The sequence below is a fragment of the Pleuronectes platessa genome, chromosome 1, assembly GCF_947347685.1.
Source record: "Pleuronectes platessa chromosome 1, fPlePla1.1, whole genome shotgun sequence".
In the NCBI taxonomy this organism is placed as follows: domain Eukaryota; kingdom Metazoa; phylum Chordata; class Actinopteri; order Pleuronectiformes; family Pleuronectidae; genus Pleuronectes; species Pleuronectes platessa.
Window position 1 is genome coordinate 22414402 of NC_070626.1, and position 20000 is coordinate 22434401.

The 20000-nt window shown below is 47.1% G+C and overlaps 1 protein-coding gene and 1 long non-coding RNA gene across 4 annotated transcripts in view; one reads left to right on the top strand and one right to left on the bottom strand.

Annotated features, from left to right (window-relative positions):
• cbfa2t3 (CBFA2/RUNX1 partner transcriptional co-repressor 3) overlaps positions 1-20000 on the top strand; it is a 38369-nt gene that overhangs the window by 6062 nt on the left and 12307 nt on the right. The window contains exons 2-4 of the mRNA XM_053420172.1: positions 17161-17316; positions 19596-19837; positions 19927-20000. The exon at positions 19927-20000 is cut by the window's right edge and continues 16 nt beyond it. Of these exons, the coding sequence (XP_053276147.1) occupies positions 17161-17316; positions 19596-19837; positions 19927-20000 (472 nt within the window). The remainder of the gene's footprint in view (positions 1-17160; positions 17317-19595; positions 19838-19926) is intronic.
• Positions 3143-7744, bottom strand: LOC128437886 (uncharacterized). 3 transcript variants are annotated; one of them, XR_008338275.1, is made up of 4 exons: positions 7237-7744; positions 6712-6817; positions 4046-4262; positions 3143-3677 (listed from the first exon to the last, which is right to left on the bottom strand). It is a non-coding gene; the product is annotated as an uncharacterized LOC128437886 (long non-coding RNA). The 3 variants fall into 3 exon arrangements; XR_008338273.1 differs by having other exon boundaries at positions 4058-4262; positions 7237-7743; XR_008338276.1 differs by lacking the exon at positions 4046-4262 and having other exon boundaries at positions 7237-7739.

Here is a 20000-nt window from a genome sequence, read left to right on the forward strand (position 1 = left end):
AGCATTTTTGTTAAAAGGTCCTCACAGCTCCATAAGAAGGCTGCGTGTATGTTCGAGGCTGGCGAGGCTGCGGAGAGTCGGGGACGAGCAGCTGTCTGTGTGTACTTTACAAGCTGGTCCTGTTTGTTCTGTAGACACAGGAGGGGTCAGGTGGGTGTCAGCTTTGTCTTCTGTCCCCCTCCATGGTCATGTGTGTGTGTGTGTGTGTGGGAGTGTGTGTGTGTCCGGCAGAGGGAGAAAGAGTGCAGGTGGGTGGGGCAGAGGGGCTAACAGACCAGTGTGGACAGGTGGAGGATTCTCTCCATGGACGGACCAGATACCTGCCTCGTTCTCAGCCTCTCTGTTTATCTGTCTGCCTCACTTGTAAAGGTCATTCTAGGGATCATAACTGTAAATGCACCAAAGTCGGCCAAAAGTTTATGTTTATCTATTGTGAAGCTGAAGCAATTAGTAGAAATATTAATTGATCAATAGAAATAATTAAACCTACAACGACTCTGAAAATCAATTAATTGTTAAACGGGTTTTGCTGATGAAAATGACCAAACAGCCTTAAGACAGTTTAATAACATTGTTAATTAAACACCTTTGACTTTTGGATGGTATAACAAAGCAATTTAAAGACGCCCCCTCACTTATTTTCCAGCATTTTATAAAGTAAGTAATTAATAAACTAAACCAGAAATAATATTGACTGATAAATAAATAAAGATAACATGTTTTTAACTATAATCAGTAAGACAACACTAGGCTACTGTATGAGCTGCTAATTGAAACGTCAACAACCAGAAGCATATAAATACAAGCAGCGCGTATAAAAAAGGAACATTAATCACTGTGATAATGGCACTATTGACTCTGCAAGACAAACACTGTCTTCCATCTATTCATATCTTTCCATCTTCACATCACTCCACGCGGCTGACGATTTATGACAACAGCTGACAACACAAAAGAAAACTACACACTTTACAGGCTATTCACTGTTTTACTGGTGAGTGTTCGCACACGCCGGCAGAGACGTTTTTTTTCCATTAATTATTCTTCTTGTGTGCGTTTTGTTTTCCTCAAGTGTTATGAATAAAATAAATAAAATCTACAGTTTACAATGGACTCACTGCTGCCTGCCCTTCTTGTCCTCGTCGGCCCTGATATGAGGAAACAGCGCCCCCCATGGGCAGACAACGGGACAGTGACACTGAGACCATTGTAATTTTTTTTATTCGACTGGTTTGAATTTACTGGACATGATCAAATTAGGTTTAGAGCGATAATTTGAGAAATAAAAACAAACAAATTTACCTAATTAATAACATTTATATGGGGAATTTGAAGGCGTTTTCTTTTTTACAGCCTATAAAAATGATTATCAGTGCTATGCACGTGTCACTCTGCAATAACATAGATGATTGTATTGATAATAATAACTAATGAACCATTGTGGTGCTTTTGTGCTTTTGAATTGGGATCTTCTTCAATTTAAAACGGATTCCTGAATCCTGCATGTGTGGCTGCCAGCTCCTGCATCTGATGGTACCCGAGAGAGAGAGGGAGAGCGAGAGAGAGAGCGAGAGAGAGAGAGAGAGAGAGAGAGAGAGAGAGAGAGAGAGAGAGAGAGAGAGAGAGAGAGAGGTTAGGAGCTCCAGATGGTGTTTAAACGCAGACAGAAGGCTACAGCGAGGACAGAGAGAGAGAGAGGAGGAGGAGGAGAGAGCCGTGGATAGTGCGCACGGTGGCCCCGCCAGCTCTACTCATCACTGAAGACAAAACAAGTCCCAGAATTAAAACAATTGAGAAATCAGCGGAGGAGAAAACATCAAATCAGCCGATTGTGATTTTATTTTCGAGGGGAAATAAAAAGAAAAGTGAGTCTTTTTTTCTCCAACACCGTCTGAAGTGTGAAGCCTCGGCGCAAGATCGGCGCGTCGGAGCAGGAGCAGCAGGAGGAGGAGGACCGGCACCGGAGAACAGCTCGGAGACGCGTGGCGGAGGAAGAGGAGACTGTGAAGAAACTGTTTTTCTCATCTTTATTCCACAAAGGAGACGAATCTATATCCATCTCGTCGGATGCGACTTGCTCCTGACGCGCGGACTGTGGCTCAACTAAAGAGGACGGTTCGAAAGTTGTCACAGGGGGAATAAAGACGCACCCTGCAGACAACAGGATCCGCATCTTAATCGTTTGCGGTGTTTTTTTTTTTTATTACATTGGAGCCAAGAGGAGACGATTTGTGGACAAAATATAACCCGGTTTATAGATTCGTCTGCGTAAAAACGAACCAAAAAGTGCGTTTTTTTTACGCAACGTTAATTGCATATCCGTTGTTTTCATTTATTCCTTCTCCCCGGATGGTGACAATGAGCAAGAGAGAGGATTTACATGACTGGGGAGAGTTGTGATTTATATTCCACACATCACCAAACACGAGACTGCAAAACCAAAGACAACAAGGATCCAACAGCCCGGCATAGTTTTCATTTTTTTTCTTCTCTTTCCATAAAACCCGAGAAGAGAAACACCTAATAATTTATTAAACCTGGAAAGTCAAGAGACCTTTTGAACTTCCAAAGGAAACATAAACCTTTCTCTTTTGAGTCACCTCCTTCCTTCTTCCCAATATCTCAAAAACAAACAACTAAACAAGGGAATAGTTCTCCACACTATTTACCAAAACGCTTTATCCCCTCTTTTCCCCAAAAATAATGAGGATTAAGACGATATAAAAGGTGTTTCAGAGACTCTCTGGTGTGGATTATCACCGCTACCTCAGCTTGACTTCGACCTTCACAAAGTAAGTACAACCTGCAAAAATCCAAAAAAGGCAAATCATTTGATTTTGTTCTATGGGTTGAACTGTTTTTAAACGAACAGGGAGTTTATAAGAGTATATGTCTTGTAATAGTTCTTTAAATTGTTCATATTTCATATTTAAATGATCAATCTGCTGAAATATCCTCAGCTGAAAGTCACATTTTTGACCATGTGAAGGTGGAGACAGACAAGGCTACTGTTGCATCTGTCTTTATATTCTTTCTACATTTTTCTTTATAATGATATATATTCATTTTGTATCTGTATTCAATTTAATTTCACCTTTACATATTTATTCTTCTTTAGTTTGTCTTTTATTTAAGTGTGAACACATTTCTAATTAAGTAAATGTTGCGCTTAATAGATATAGAAACGGAGGCATGTGGACAGCACTGGAAACTACAGCCGAAGCATTGTTATGTTCTTATTGTTTATTATCTCTTTTCATTTACTTTTTCTGAGTTGTGGTTTGAGAGCTGAGGTGGAGGGATGAGAGAGAGAGAGAGAGAAAGAGAGAGGTAGAGAGAGAAAGAGAGAGAGAGAGAGAGAGGTAGAGAGAGATAGGGTGTGTGTGCTGTTTGCTCCATCAGCCTGTGCGGCACATCAGAGTGATGATTGAGACCAAGGTGATGACACAAAATCTTTGGTGTCTGTGAACCCGGCGTCCACCTGCACTGAAAGGAGGTAAACGGGTGTGAAGGGATAAATTTAGACGCTTCGCCTCGACCTGAACTCCACGGTGCCTCAGAATAGACCCCCTCTGCCTTTTGTGTGACACAGCAGCAGTGTCAAACCTTTTGTGTAGCGAAGCAATTAGACACTTGACCAATTCCTGGTGGGTGAAGGGTGCTTGTTGTGATATTATCTGTGAAGACATTAAAGGAGACACGTTAAAAGACATACTATGGCAAACGGAGGCTATAAACACAATTTAAAGGTAATTAGATGAAAAGGTGGAATCGTGATGTCTGATTTGGACCAGTGGGACACTCCCAGGGAAGACACAAGTCCAGCCAAAGGTTTCCACCTCCACTTGAACAGCCTCAGCAGCGCACTCTTCCGCCCGTGAGTGCAACAGTAAAACACTCTGGCCTTTTTTTCTCTGCAGGACGCGGCCCTGTATAATTGGCCCTGGTAAATATCACCTGAATTATTGAACAGCTGATAATAGTCTCGAAACAATGGATGAGGGGGTTGCGGAGGTGAAACCGCAGTGCAGACACCCTGCCTCACCGCACATTATACCTCCATCACCTCCATCACCGCTGAGTGGGCATCTCCCCTTTTCTCCTTCCGAAACGCCGGCCATCCCATCCCATCGCTCAGCCCGGCTCCCACTTCATCACCAGGCGGCTCTCGTAAAAAGGCAGGCACATTCATTATGACCCCCAACTTGCCCAGGGTTTATTCACCTCCCATCTATACCACAGGTGCAAGGACGGGGTGTCTTCTTTTTTTATATATACAGAGGAAGCAACATACCACAAAACATGCAAATGAACTGGAGATCACCTGTTTTTGTCTGAAGAGTCGGCATCATGGAAAGCCACAGGCCAGCAGAGAGTCACATTTACTTTTGTGGGTATATCATTGCTGCCTATTCAGGCACATCATGACTAATGCGTTAAAGGTCCAATGTTAAGATTTAGATTAAAGGGATCTATTGGCAGAAATTTAATATAAAATAATCCTGGTGATGTTTCCACTAGTGTGTTTCATCTAAATTGTAGGAATTGTTGTTTTCTTTACACTAGAATGGGCCCTTTACATTTACATCTTAAGCGGGTCCTCTCTATGGAGGCCGCCATGTTTTTGGACCCACTAAACACCTTTTGAGTTTTTATGACAACTACAGGCTACCACAGGGGCAGATTCAGCTGAAACATGCAACTTCACCACTTAATATGGCTAAATTCAACACACTGCACCTTTAAGGGTTAAAAGGCACAATGTTATATTTGGTTCGGTGAGATGTGTTGATATCAGTTTCTTGCACAGCAGCTGTTTCAAGATATTCCTGAAAGTCGTCGCTTGTTTTCATCATCTACCGAGTAACCGTGTGTGTGTCATGCACGGGCAGGTGAAAAGCCTCTGTCTGTGCTGTGACTCCATGTTGCAGGGTCTGGGTACAGCTGACGTGTTTACTGTGTGAGTGTGTGGGCTTTGTGAGTGTGCCTCTCCTGTGTGTGTGTGTGTGTCTGTGTGTGTGTGTGGTAATTATTGTGAGCTAAACGCGGGCTGTGCAGGTGAAACTGGCTGTCTCTTCATTAATGAGCGCAGCAGATGGCCTCAGGTGGGCGGGAGCGGCGGGCGCACAGCGAGCCAGTCAGGTGGTCAGCACAACACAGACACCTGGGCCACCACAAACAAGACGAGCCGAGCGCTTGACAAAAGCCAAAGACGTCAGGCTTGTGTGTGTGTGTGTGTGTGTGTGTGTGTGAGTCAACAATTAGATGTGTGGTGTTGTTATATCTGATATCAGAAACTCCCATGAAAAGGAACAATATGCCGAACTGAAAGGTTTAGAAGAAACGCTATACAGGGAAGACAAATAAGAAAAATACCAAAGAGAAGAGTATATATAATATACACAATCATTTAGTTTTTGTTATCCACTCAGTCGTCTTGCTGTTGTTACTAAGCTCCCACGATGACACAAAGATACACAACGTGCGTTGCTTATTTATTTGTGTTTGTATGTGTGTGTGTTTTGCGTCCTCACAGTCCGGTGGACCTGCAGATAAAAGGCTTTGTATACATAACAGTCAGATTGATTTGTCACTTCTGTAATGCCCTTACAGCTATAGGTCACATTGAAAAAACACAAAACCCTTCAAGACTTTTGTTTCAGAAAGATTTGACCAAATGAGTCAAACAAGGTAATTTGTGTGAAAGTCTTTATAGTTTTTTTTTCTGTTCAAGTGTTTATGTCCCTCCAAATCATTTATTCGTGATCCAAGCTGTCACTCGAGACCGGTTCTCTATTTTCTTTTCCGATAAGCGAGAATCCTGTCTCCAGGGTGAGAAGGTTAACCTCCAGTAGATAAGGGCACTTTTAAAATAAGAGGGATAAGGAAGGAACCTACAGGAGCTGGAGACGCCACAATTTAAAAGTATTCCGATTGTTGGTAAAAGTTGAAAAATGGAGGAGAACTGAACTGTGATTGTTTTTTTTAAAAGAGGAGACGATGAAGTGCTACAGAGGGTTACGAGGCTTTTCTTGACTTTTGTTGGGTCTTTGGTATTTACAGTAGGCCAGGCCGACAAATGAAAGACAGTTGGTCTTGTGCAGAATCGATGCTCACAGCAGAGACACAGTGTGCGTATTGTTCGGATAAAGTGGGTTTAATCAGATCAATGTGTAAATGTGTGTGTATTTGTGAGAACATGGGAGCAAGTGACGCTGAATCTCTATGGTTCCTCTGCTGTTTGTTCCAATATATAGTGGGAAAGACCAGTGGAGTTGTGGACGCCTCCTGCTCCCATCCTGTGCGTGTGTGTTTGTGTGTGTGTGTGTGTTTGTGTGTGTGTTTGTGTGTGTGTGTGTGTGTCTGCTCTGCCCCTGGTCTGTTCCACATGTGTTTGACATTACTGTGACAAGGCTGGCCAGCCTCTCTGGGGAGATGGAGAATGTCAGAGACTAGAGCAGAGGAGCGAGCTGCTTCCCAACATCTGATGGAATGAGAAACGCACTCGCTGGATGGCCGGCCCGCCGACGCCACAGCGTGGGAGCCGAGCGCCGGGTGGAGGCCAAGCAAAACCCCGAATGTGTGTGTGAAATATCACCCTGGTGCCCTTTTCCCTAATTCCCTTCCCTACATGTGCACAGATCCACAGATTCCCAAGAATAACAGAGTACACCCTCACACACACACACACATATACACACACACATTTACCGTTTATTCAATGCTGCTCATAACGCTGTTTTGCATCCACCGGAATTAACTTCTGTTTTCTTCTTTAGATGCATGTGGAGCAGGTGAAATCTTCCAATTACCTTATCTGTGACATTCAGAGATGAAAACACACCATTATGGTTGAGAGAATTTCCAGAAATGATTTGTTCAATTTGTTCAATTGACTCTTCATTCTACCGAAATGACTTCAACATACAGCACTGACAAATTGCTCCCTCAATTATGCATTTCCAAAGGGAGACACATTTCCAGCGCAATCACGAATACAATCGAGCGAACACAAATGTCACAACATCGGAGAATTCACACGTACACTAAAGCTGCACCTCTTGACAGCTCCAGCCGAAACGACGACAAAAAATAATACCTTCCTCCTCCTCCCTTTCCTCGTCTTGTGCCTCTTTCACCTCCGCCTCCTCTCCTTCCTCACCTTTCACTTCCTCGCTTGCACTCTGACCCGTTCCTGACCCCCTTCCCGTTCTCCCCCCCGTGGCACCTCCTCACCTCGTTGCCGCTCCTGGTCGTGGTAGGAAGTGTGTTCACGTCGGAGTCGGACACAGGAAACAGCTGGGCTAATCTACAGTAGCGCTGGGCTCTGTTGTAATCAAGTCAAACGGACAGGCGGACAGGGGAAAATGGGAAGTTCATATTGCCACCGCCACCTGATATAATGAATCCCTCCCTCTTTCGTCTGCCCTGTGTCCAGGCCGTTATCACAGGCCGGGGAGTAAACAACACACTGAAGCTATTAAGGCCTCCTCTCCACGGCAGTCCTCTCTGGACGTCTGGGGGACGTTCTGTGTTCAGGCCGAGGTTTTGGTATAGAAGACTCACTCCATTCTCTCTCTCTCCGTCGCCCTGTCGCTCTCTGTCTGCGCAGCATTTGTGAAATTAAAAAAAGGCCGTTATCTCCTGGAAACAGATCCTGTGCCACACAGATGGTTCCGTCCCTCTTCAAATGGGAGGCTGAGCCAATGAGTGCGGTCGTGTTACCAGTTAGTCGTACAGACCCTAATCTTGGCTCCAGCCTTCCTTCCTCTGCCTCGCTGTGTCTCTCCCTGCACAGACACACCCGCACGCACACACAAAACACACAGGCCGACTCTATCCCTCCAGATAATAGCACTGCTTGTGTGAAGTACTGATTTCAATGGTAAATCCACATTTCAGCTTCTCCAGAGTATTTGACAATGCGGAGAGGGGAAGGTCAGACGTGTTCCTGACGAGCACCGGTCACGATGAGGCATGAGTCATCGTCTGGCATTTAGAGTCACCCTGTTGCCTCGGTAGGGTGCAGGGTCTGCGTTTGATGGTTTCCACTCTTTCAGTACAGAGAGACGATCTCATTAGTAATGTAACCTGCCCTCTTAGTGATCGCTCAGCTGGACTTTACAGGCCCTAAGATAAACAGGAGATCCTATTCCTTGAATATACATTGTACAGGTTTGTGACGTATTATTTCAGACCTCATGATAAGACTGAGTATCTCTAAAGGAGGATAATTGCGTGTTGTTGCCAGCGGTTTTCATTTAGAGCTTACAGTGGAGTCACAAACATATTTCCTGTTTTAGTCCCCGACACGAAATGATGTCAGAATCAGTGGCATAAATGAGCAAAGCCTTCTGGACACAGCAGGTCAACCATCTAAGAAGGTCCTGATTGGAGCCCTGCAGCCATCGCCTAACAGCAAATTAGCCTCTGTTGGTAACGGCGGAACGTTTCTCCAAACAAAACACAAAAGCTGTTTTAGGTCCACGCAACATTTTGGCTCATCTCTGTTGGCAGCTTTCTGTATATATATATAAACACAATTTGTTCCGCCTCTTACCGCTCACACAGACTGTTTACCTGCGGGAAACCAAAGGCTGCTCAAAAGGGATTGTTCAAACTAAAATGGAAACCTTTTGGACATCCGGCCTCAACATCTGCCACACGAAATTCGGTAATAAATGAAAAATGTTCATCATAAACCATTGAAGTTAAGTGTAGTTGTTTGGTCCTAACATGACAGATTTTGAAAGGGGTGAAAATGAACTTCATGATTCAGAAAGGAACAGTTAGTTATTAGATAGTATTGCATCACTCTTTGTCGTCTTCCGACTCTGACCAATGGCGTGGCGGCAGACTTGGCATAACTACACAATTAGCTCACGTAATCAGCATGTTATTGGCACCGCGGTCGCTCTCTTTCTCCTCCGCCTCCCTCTGTTTTCACGGCGGCGTCCCGTAGTCGGCTCGCGTCCCAGAGGACTCGCTGGTATTTATTTCGGCAGCTTCCAGCACGAGGCGGCCGCGGGGCTAAATGGAGAAACTGTCAAAGCTTCTCTCTAACCTGTCACATGAATGCCCCCCTCCCCCCCTCCTCTCCCAGTGCTCTGTGTGTGCACATGTCACTGTGTGTGTCTGTGTGAAACCTTACGGGCTCCTGCAGGACAATGCACAACACCCTGCTCCGTGTCTGGCTAATGTCAGGAGCCATTGTTGCCGTGCCCGCGGGCCAAATGAAGAGGTATGAGGCTGCTGGCAGGCCGGGGAGCAGTTCAGGCTACAGATATTTGTGTCTCCGCTGACAGCTCCACAGTGACGGAGCAGACGTTAAACACTGAATGAAATGAAATACATGACATCAAGTCGGAGAGAGAGAGACTAATCTGCTGTTTGTTTTCCCATCGGAGCCGTAAGTGACAGCTCAGTGTCAGGTTTTAACAAAGTACAAAAGCGAGAGACACGGGAGGGGAAAATTGACAGACGCACAGACAAACCCAAGATTTGGGTTTTTTATGAGGAGGACGGATGGTGCAGTTGCCTTGGCGTGTGTGCGTTTGTTGCCAGGGTTAAATCTAAGTCTTTTGTGCTCCATAAATCAGCAGGCAGCAGCGGTGACGTAAGAGCAAACAGAGCTGCTCTCTGCTGCAGCTGGCTGGAAAGAGGAAAAAACAGGAGCGAGGGATACAGAGAGGGAAGGAGAGCGCTGGACAGCAGCTGTCAGGCCTCCATCGCACACCTGTCACACAGGAAGTGAGCGCCGGCCACTGTTTCCTGGATACACCTCCTCAAACACTGCTCCTGGAAGAAGTGAAGGGAGGACATCTGCTGCGAGGGGGAGACACACAGGCAGCCAGATTGATACACTGGCGGATCAATAGACGGGAGAGATTTGCTAAATGCCAAATAACATAAGGAGGGAACGAGCGCCCGGTTTCTCACGGACTGTGTCGCCCCTTCTCACATCAGCTGCCTCGCGGCCTGTGTGTGTACGTGTGCGCGTCCAGACCGTGCACAGTCGAGAGGATGTTTGTGTTACCGCGGCTCTCTGTGACAGACAGGTCACTCTGCTGAGACTCCAGTCCAACTCTCCCACAAATACAATGAGCCTGCAAGCCCTGAACCTAACGGTGGGACGTTCCCACGCTTGTTCCTCGCACCGCCCCCCCCCCCCCGAACCCTCTCCACCCCCACCGCACCCAGCTCCCCCCCCCTGTGACCAATATCAACTAATCCAGATGTAGCGTGGCTGCTCCCAGATGTGCGCATAACTCTCTTTGCACGGCCCCGGCTCCTTCGTGTTCTACGTGTTCTCGGTGACTCTGCGTTCCCACCAGCGTCTCTCATCACTCGGTCCTCTGTCTGTCTCTGTTCCGAACTGATCAGAGCAGGAAGTGACATCACTGCAGTGCTGCTGATGAAGCACTTGGTCCCATGTTGTCTCCTGTGCTGCTGCTCCTCCCAGCCTCCAGAGCCGCGCTGGTGTTGCTGCCGTCGGTAGAAAAAACCTCCTCTTTGTTTGTCAGGCTTGTCAGGCTGGGTCCTCAGGAGGCCCCCTTGCCCTATTCCCAGGCTGCCCTTCATGCTGCCTGTATGCAATTAACAGAGTAATTAAAAGCCTGATGAGCTAATTGGTGCTGGGTGAGGCTGCAGGTGTTTGGATCTTATTGATGTAATTGCACGGTGAACATCCTGTGAGGGGGCAGGGCAGATTGGGGACGATCCAATATATGTGCTTGTGACGTAATGATGGTTAGTGGTCAATTTAGTTTTTTGTCTCTTTAGTACACTCATTTTTTCCCATAATGCATCATGAAAAGTAGTGCACAACCGGGCAATATGAACCATCATGCATTGCGGATGAGAGAGGGAAGCAGGAGCAGCCCTTTCGAACTAATGTAAATACGAGCAGAGCAGCACATCACAGAAACTGCAGAAAACAAGTTTATTTCTACATTAAGAAATTAGAAATAGTGTAAAATAAACATTTATAATTTATTGGGGGATTTTCCACCATCATAAACCTGAAACAATGCATAGAAAATGCACAGAGAAGCGTCCAGAATCATTTTTTCTCTTTTGCCGATGAGCCCAACTGGGTTAAGGTTATTTTAAATTTTCCTTTAAAGATTCATCTTTCTCTCTGTCTTTCATCTTCAGCCGTGTGTTGCAAGTTCATACGTGATGCTCACTGGGAAGAGGGAAGCAGACAGAACGTAGAGCCAGTGGGTTGCATCACCTACCTGGTGAGCTCACAGTCAGTAAAAAAAATCAAATGAAAATACATTTCCATGTCTCAGGTCAAAAGCTTGAGTCAGATATATAGAGGGCGTGTCCTAAAGAGGTGGGTAGAGTTTTAGGTTCGTGTGCAGAACTTCGAGAGACGTTAAGATGAATTACGTGATGTGTGATGGAGCTCATCTGAAAGAGAGCGAGATGAAAAAAGGTCTGATCTGCTGTTGGATCGTGGCAGCCCCGGGGCTGAGCTCTCAGCTGGCAGAAGTAGGCACACAGCTGACAGGATGAGGGAAAGAAGATGTAGACGAGTGGGAACAAAGTAGAGTTATCATGCCGAGCAGAAGCTACACGCAAATCCTGCTCTCCGCTCGTATCTGCCTGCGTTTCTGTCTCTCTGGCCCGTTCCCAGATGTACATGCACAGTCACTTCCTCATATGTGTGTCTCTCTCTTGTCTCCTACTTCCTCCCCATCTCTCTGCCGCCCCCCCCGCCCGCCTCCTCCTCTCTGTGGCAGCTGTGCTGGTGATGGCTGTGTGCCCATGGTGCAAGCTGGCTGTGGGGTCCCAGGTGGCCCACATGACAGTTATTGATGTTCAGGTGTTCGACTCCTCTCACACAGAGACCCTGGAGCCACACACACACACACACTCTGACACACGCAGAAGCACAATACATGCACGCACTCTTGATTTGAGTTCACAGTCACACGTATGCAAAATTATGCACACAAACTGCATATTCTATTGATTCGGAGCAGAAATGCAAACAACACAGTAACAAGTACAACAGAGGAATTGTGTCTAGAGCTGCTGGGCTGTCTGCCGGGCGTCAGTAAACACAGTTTTCGATGTATGAAAACAAAAAGCTTTGACAAAACGTGCGGGATTCCTACACGGTGCAGTTTGAGACCGCTCTCCGTGTGTGCATGTGTGGTGGGAGAGCCAGACCGGGTACCAGTGCCCATTGCAGCCCTAACACACTCCAGATGTCTCTAGCTAGCCAGGGAGTTGTTCTTGGCACGGCCCGCCCCGGCTGAATGTCACAAATACTTTCCTTTATTTAGGAATGGGCTCTGGGTTGGTGGCTGGAGCTACAGAAGAAGCCGAGGGTGAACGGAGGAGGAGGGAGGTATAGCCGAGGGAGGAAAGGAAGATGAAAAGAGCAGAATGAGCGATTAGCCGAGTAGAAGGACAGGGGGAGGAAGGAGGCAGACGGGGCACTGAGAGAAGAGATGTGGAGGGACAGAAGATGGAGAGGGAGGAGTGAAGGAGGAGGGAGCAGGAGGGAGCCAGGCAGAAACGGCTCCAGTCTAGCATCTGGATTTTATTAGCAGCCGTTGGGAAAATCTGAAAAGGAAGTTTTTTCTCTGCGAGCACGTCGGCAGCAGTGATACGCCGCACATAACCACTTCACTGCCGACGAGAGGAGCCAGGCCCTCCCAAAGGAGAACAGATGGTCGCTGGAACTTCAATACAATTACATCAATAACAGCTTTCACAGATATAAGCGCTGTATGACAGGATCCCTGCAGCTCAGAGAGACCGAAATACAACTCCTCTACCCTTAGCACCTCTGGCCCTGGATAAATGGTCTAATCCATCCTCACTCCCCGCTTGTCCTCAAGTTATCCTTGCTTTTCTCGCCAGGTTAACCGTTTAGAAAGAAGACTGCAAAGCGTTTGACTTGGAAAATGGTCACTTATCAATGATGTGTTCATGGTAGTCTGATCAGAGACATCATTACTTTTGTGAGTGCTTATCAGGAGACCCCCCCACCGACACCCCACACACACACACACACAAACACAATCCTCCACTCACTTGTTTTCTGTTCAGCCTGTTTGTTCAGCCGGCGCTGCATGGGCACGATCACAGAGATTCTCAAGAAACGCAGGGAAAAATATGTGTTTGTGTCCACAACGTATGCATTCTGCAAACTTGCGGGCGTGTGTGCATGCATCTGTGTGTCTAAATCTGTGTGTTTGTGTGTGTGTGTGTGTGTGTGTGTCTAAATCTGTGTGTTTGTGTGTGTGTGTGTGTGTGTGTGCAGGCGCTGTACAGGCCTGTCTCCCACCCTGTCATTAGTGAGGGCTTTAAAGCCTCTGAGCTCTAAATCAGTTTAAGATGAAGTGGAGTCTGGGATCTGTCTGCAGAAGCGCTGACACACAAATACACACACGTGTGCACCCGCACACATAGACACACACACACACATGTTCCCGTCTTACCTGTGACGTCGTACCTCAAGCGGATAACAAGGCGTGTATCGAAATAATAGAACCAGTTGGCATGAACGTCTTCCAGTGGATTGACCCAAAGAGGTCGATGTGTTTTACGCTAAAGATGCCAACAGTGTTTATACTATTTGGGCTCCTAGTATGAGAGCAATGAGTTTTAAGTGCTGTATCCCTGAGTCCTTCAGGTCCGAGGCACAGGGCTCCAATCCCCATGTTTTGATATGAAGGCCTGGTGGGGGGCTGGGGGGCCAGAGGCTGAGGCTGTGTTTGTGTGGACTCCTCCGCGGCCTGATAGGGAACAGATGTGGGAAGGCAGGAGGCTGGGCAGCCAGCCAGAGCAGCTGGGAGAAATTAAAAACAACAGCATTCCTGGAGACTGGGGGAATTACAGTGAGAGGGAGGGAGGGAGGGATGTAAGGAGCGAGAGACAGAGGGAGAGTTTTAGGGCTATGTGGTCACTGAGAAGAGTCTCTGTGGAGTCCGCAAGATTGAATAGACGGTGGGGGGGGACTGAGGGGGAACTGTTCTTCGGTGGTTAGCTCAGGCTAATAAGTTGCAGCTGTATTTCCAGGGGAAGCACAAACACACGTTCACATACACACACACACACGCAGATATGCAACGCACGGACATATGGCAGTGTGAAGGGAGACCAGCGTCTGAACTGCCTTCTAATGGCCTGTCAGTGGGAGAGGGTATTCATTTGTTGTATGTGTACGTGAGTGTCTTTGAAGAGGCTTTGATGACGCCGTGCAAATGTCTTTAAATCTATAACGAGACCCCGAAATGGCTGCAGAAACCACTGAGTGTGTGCTGTCACAACCCACAGTACAGTGCAGGGTGTGTGGTTTTGTGCATCTCACAGAGAATTGTTTCGTTTTCACTTTGTTTCATCACTGCAACACGGGGAGAGGATAAGACAGGGAAATTTTTTTTTAGAACTCACAGACGACAGACTTGTTTCTTTGGTGAGCAATCTCCGAGCCCCGGTTACGTCAAGCGTGCCGACCCACGGCTGAGGAGCAGAGGCAGGCGGCGGCAGGGAGGTAGCTGTAATGATTGTATCGCTCTGTTTTCAGCGAAATATTCAATAGTGGCCGTTTGGGAGCGACAGCAGCATCTCTGTATCTATTCTCAGCCGTATTGATCACAAAGTGGCTCCTTTTCAGAGGCTCAGATAAAAAAAATCCTGTTTGGGGTGAAATGGAGCAGCTTGCAGACAGGAGACCTGAACCTCAACCGCAGGTCGACTTTCATCAGCCCCTCTCTTCTTTTTCATCCCTCTTTTTGGCATGTGTGTGTTGTCCTTCAGCGTCAAAACACAATGGGAGGACAGATGGCCGCGGAAGGGGTTGCGGGACCTAGCAGACTTTCTAATGTATTAAAAGTGAAATCCAGAGCCGCGGTGTGTATGTGTGTGTGCCCTGTCCCTGTGGCTGGTCAGATTAAACAGCTGTCTATAATCCCACAGTGGGACCAGGCGGACGGACGGACGGATGGACAGGGCGGTTCCTCTCCTCTCCTCTCCTCTCTCCTCCTTTTCTCCTTAAGAAGTGACACAAGTAGTTGTGCTTTTCTCATCTCCTCTCATCTTCTCTTCTCATGTCTCCCCTCGTCTCCTCTCCTCCTCTCTCATCTCGTCTCCTCTCCTCTTCTCTCCTCTTGTCTCCTATCCCCTTCTCTTGTCTTGTCTCCTCTCATCTTCTCCCCTCTTGTCCCCTCTCCTCTTCTCTCATCTCCTCTCCTTTCCTTGTTTCTCATCTCCCCATGTCTCCTCGCCTCTCGTCTCCACTCCTCCCAAAGAAGTGATAAAAACAGAGAGAGAAAACCACCGAAGCGTTTTTAATTGTACATCCTCCTCCCGGTCTTTTTGATTACATACGAGTCCACCTATTGTTCATTTTAATGGAGCTGTATCTTCACACTTACAGGGAACAAACAGACCCAGCTACTGTCTAGAAAGGCGTTTGCTGTATGAGCTTGCGATCGCACTGTGTGACCGTCCTGCAGCGCACACTTCACACAGCGGCACGGTACAATTCGATCAAAGACGAGGTTTCACTGGAACATATGGCGGCCTCCCTACAGGAAGCAGCGCGGCAATTCGGTAGCCCGGCGAGCTTGTTTGTGTGTTTGTGGGCTCTGTATACAGGAGAATGGCTGCATCTATTTATACCAACCAGCCTCTACATCTACAACCTTATGTGTTTATGTTCGGAGCGTCTGGCGGGGGGGCACACAACGGCGTGCCCCTCGTGTTTCGAGGATCACTGTGTCAATGGCCCTCGTGCAGCAGCACTCCAGAGTGCCACTCTTTAAATACAGACACCAGCTGTTGAACGCGAGCTCTGAGAAATGGGCTAAATGTGCCGCGGAGGAAAACACAGGATTTACTGTTGGCTCATGGGAGAAGGGAAATGAAAGACACGCTACGTGACATTGATTTAATATGTTAGTTACTACGATGTATTAACACTGCAGCTGGAAACTGGGTTTCAATCCAGGGGTGTTGAGAGTATTTCCACTTATATTTATACTAAAAACACAGGAGGTTAGATTTTTTTTGAAAGGTTCCTTGAGTGATTTGTTATTTTAATAATTGTTTTCTATGATACATTAGCTGAAAGGGAGAAAAAGAAGAAGAAGAAAGGAGGCTTCGAACAATTCAAACTTCCACATGCACACATGGATTAAAGCTATCTGCTCACAGGCTGCAAAAGTCATCACACCTCTCAGCTCAGGTTGACATTGCAGAAGGATATGGTTCCAACAGCTGCACTGACAGTCGGACTCATAGAGGGAAAGAGCGTCAACACTCCGCCGATACATCAAATAATAGACACAGCCACTAGTTGGTCTCAGTGAATGTGGTTTTGTGCTTCACACACCATCTATAAAGTGCATCTGATTGTATTTCTCCTTCAAATAATAAGACGATAAGAGGCAGGAGTCGTTTCACATGCTTGCGGCCCGGGCACATCCACCCTGCGTCTTGTTTTCTTCTCGTGTCCCTTTCTGTACCATCCATCCTCTTCCCGACACAGCGCCTGGCCTTGCCTTGTTTGGGCCTGGCAGGGTGTCTGGCAGAGGACAGGGGAGCCTCTAGTAGCAGCACGGAGCTCTGCTGAAAGCCGGTCCACGGTGATGGACAGCAGCAGATCCAGCTGCACTTGTCACTGGCTGTCAAGCCGGCTGTCTGAACTAGGGGGACGAGAGGGGACAGGCGGGGAGGAGTGTGTGCGTGTGTGTGTGTGTGTGTGTGTTTGGGGGTTGGAAGTTGTAGTGAAGGGGCACTGATTGGGATGTCAGAGCTACATGGAGTGTGTCTGTGTGAAGGAGAAAGAGAGAGGGGAGCGAAGGAGGGGATTTCAGTCAGCAGCAGCTGAACGAGTGAGCAGGTGTTACTGTATGTCTCCCAGGCCCATGAATCTCCAGAACAATACAAGTTTGGATTCATTTCCACTCTCTGCATTGATTTGTTGTGGTTCCTTTTATGGGGCTTTTTGGGGTTTAAGGAAACAATCGATGGTTCCCAGGTGAAAATGTCCGTGCTCTGCTCCTTAACCAGCTGTTTCCACTTTGAAAGTATGGTCTCTGCCTGAGCCCCATCTTGATGTCTCTCTCTCTCTCTCTCTCTCGCTCTCTCTCTCTCGGTTCCTCTCCGTCTCTCCCTCCCTTCACATCTCAGGTAGCAGAGTGCAGAAGGTTGGAACAATGCCAGATTCACCTGCGGATGTGAAAACCCAGCCCAGGTCCACCCCACCCACCATGCCTCCACCACCCCCGGCTGTCAGCCAAGCAACCAATCGCAGCGCTTCGTTCACCCCCACCACCAGTAAATCAAGTAAGGGTCCTTTCTATTGTGCTGTAAGTTAACTTTGTACAGTGTAATGTGTGCACATTTACAATATGCATTCACTATCAGTACCATATAGTCAAATTGTTTCTGCACAATTATCAGTTTATATGTTTCCTTTAACATAGTGTAGTATATGTATTTCATTTCATAGTGAGCAATGAGGAAGACAGCCAGAGCTACAACATTGCAAACAATGCTCCTCTACAATACTGGCTGAGTATCTTAGCCTGTTATATTTTGTAGCTTGACTCCCATTTTGATCTTCAGGTTGAAACTGTTCTATACTGGGCAACCAGTGGCCTATACATGCAGGTGTTAAGATGCATATTGTTATTGCAATATCTTTGCACTTCTATATGCATTTTTGCTGCATATTCTTTCGCTTCATTTGTTTCACTTCCACTGTCAAATTTAAGCAAAACTATTTAGTTAGTTCAATCCAAAATAAAAGTGAGTCTAGGTCTAGGTCTGATATAATAATAATAATAACTGTATTTGTAAAGCACTTATCTAAACAAGGTTACAGAGTGCTTCACAAAGGTCCATGGCAAAAAATGAATGAACTATAATGAAAGGTATTCAATTTAGTTCAATTTTAAGAGCCCAATCATAACATAATAAGAATTAGAATTTAAAGAGAAACCCGACAGTTCCAACAATGAGCAGCACTCCGGCCATTTTGATATTTCATTGTGTCGTTAAAGACCTGCTACATAAATTAAAATCATTCACCCATCAATCTTTTATAATAATATGCTCTAACACCCCAGAGGACATTTACAATGAACTCCACCTTCTTTGTTGGTCAACTGTCATTAAGGGAAATTCCAAATATGAAGGGAATGTCTGATAATATGTAAAACATGAAGGGAAATTCCAAATATGTGTTTCTTCCCTGTTCTGCTGAGCAAGTGTTGAAGTCACTTGTGTGTCAGGTGCGTTTCTACAGGCAACTATGTGTGTGAGTGTGTATGTGTGTGTCTTTTTGTGTGCAGAATGCCCTTGCTGGTGGCACAAGTGTCTTTGAGTGCATGTGCGAGTGTGTCTGTGTTGTTTACCAGCTGGTCAGGCGGCGGCGGCGGCGGCGGTACAGGGGAACATCGGCGCTATTGCGGTGTGTGTGTACTGATTTCTTCCCTATATAGCAATGACAGGCTGTGTTGTTTCACCTGTTGTGGCCGGCGGTCAGCAGTGTAGCTCTCCCCTCGCACCTCTCCCCCCCCTCCAAAGCCAGAGGATCACATGGGTCAGTCCATATGTGTTGAGGCCCTCGACCCACAGATTAGAGCAACAAGCATGCCGGAGAGGAGCAGCAGCAAGTCAACTTTTTACCAACTCAACAGCGTACGCTCTTGTTTTCAAGCTTAAGTTTCAAGACGGAGAGTTATGCGGTCTCCGGTGGCTCACTGTCGAGGGTCAGATACGTTTAGTAAAGATTATTGCGGCCACACAGATGAGATGCGTGTAAATGCTTGTTTTAAAAAAATTCAATTACAAGAGAGAGTAGAGATTGAAAAGAGCATCTCATCCTCAGATCAGATCTTAGGCTGACAACACATTTCGCATTTATTTTTTCCGCTTCTGGCTCAGAAATTAAAAGCCTGAAATTAGGGGTAAGGTCAAACGTGTGTTGTGAGTGTGAGTGAGCTCCTGTGTGTATTTATGAGTTTGTTGGTGCCTGAATTAAGAAAGGATATGTGAGTGATTCTACATGTGTATGAGTGCTGAGTCTATTCTGAACCTTAAAGCTGCAAAGCTACTTTCAGCTGGTGGACAGGTGCGGGTCCAAATTTGGCAACACACCTGCTGCTGGAATAAAAGTAACATGGGCCGCAGGACTATTTTGGGCGGCTCTTTAACAAGTTCCTCTTATAGTTGTGTCCTACTGAGTGAGTGAGTGGGTGAGTGAGGGGGACGAGGGTGAGGAGCAGGGTGGAATAGACTGATAGAGAGGGGGGGGGGGGGGGTTGGAAGGGGTCAGATGTACCACGGTGCCACTTGTGAAACAGCTGAAGTTGCTGCAAACACACAAACACATGCTCAAGAGGGCTCCATCAAACTGGGGCAAAAGTGCACCGCACAAGTCACTCTCCATTGTGCCCTTAACTTCGATCTGATCTGAAGCACCCTCTCCTCTATCAGCAGCGTATGAGTGCGTCTCCCCTCTTGCCCTCAGATCTGTCGGGTGCCCCCCCCCAGGCCCCCTCCTCACTCACCCTCTTCACGTTGTCTCTTTCCCCTTCTCTCTGTCCGTTTCTCCGCAGTGCTGAACGGAAGCAGCCACTCTCCCACCTCGCTGAATGGTGCTCCGTCCACGCCCAACGGCTTCAGCAACGGGCCGGCCATGTCCTCCACGGCCTCGCTGTCCAACCAGCAGCTCCCGCCGGCCTGCGGCGCCCGGCAGCTCTGCAAGCTGAAGCGCTTCCTCACCACGCTGCAGCAGTTTGGCAACGACATATCGCCCGAGATCGGAGAGAGAGTGCGCAGCCTGGTGTTGGGACTGGTGGTGAGTTCCCATTACATTCCTGTGGAGTTACTCTTGATTTGTGACTCTTGTGCCCACTCTGGTCTCACTCTGCCTTTATTCCCGGACAGAATTCCACCCTCACTATCGAAGAGTTTCACTCCAAACTTCACGAGGCCACCAACTTTCCTCTGAGGCCATTTGT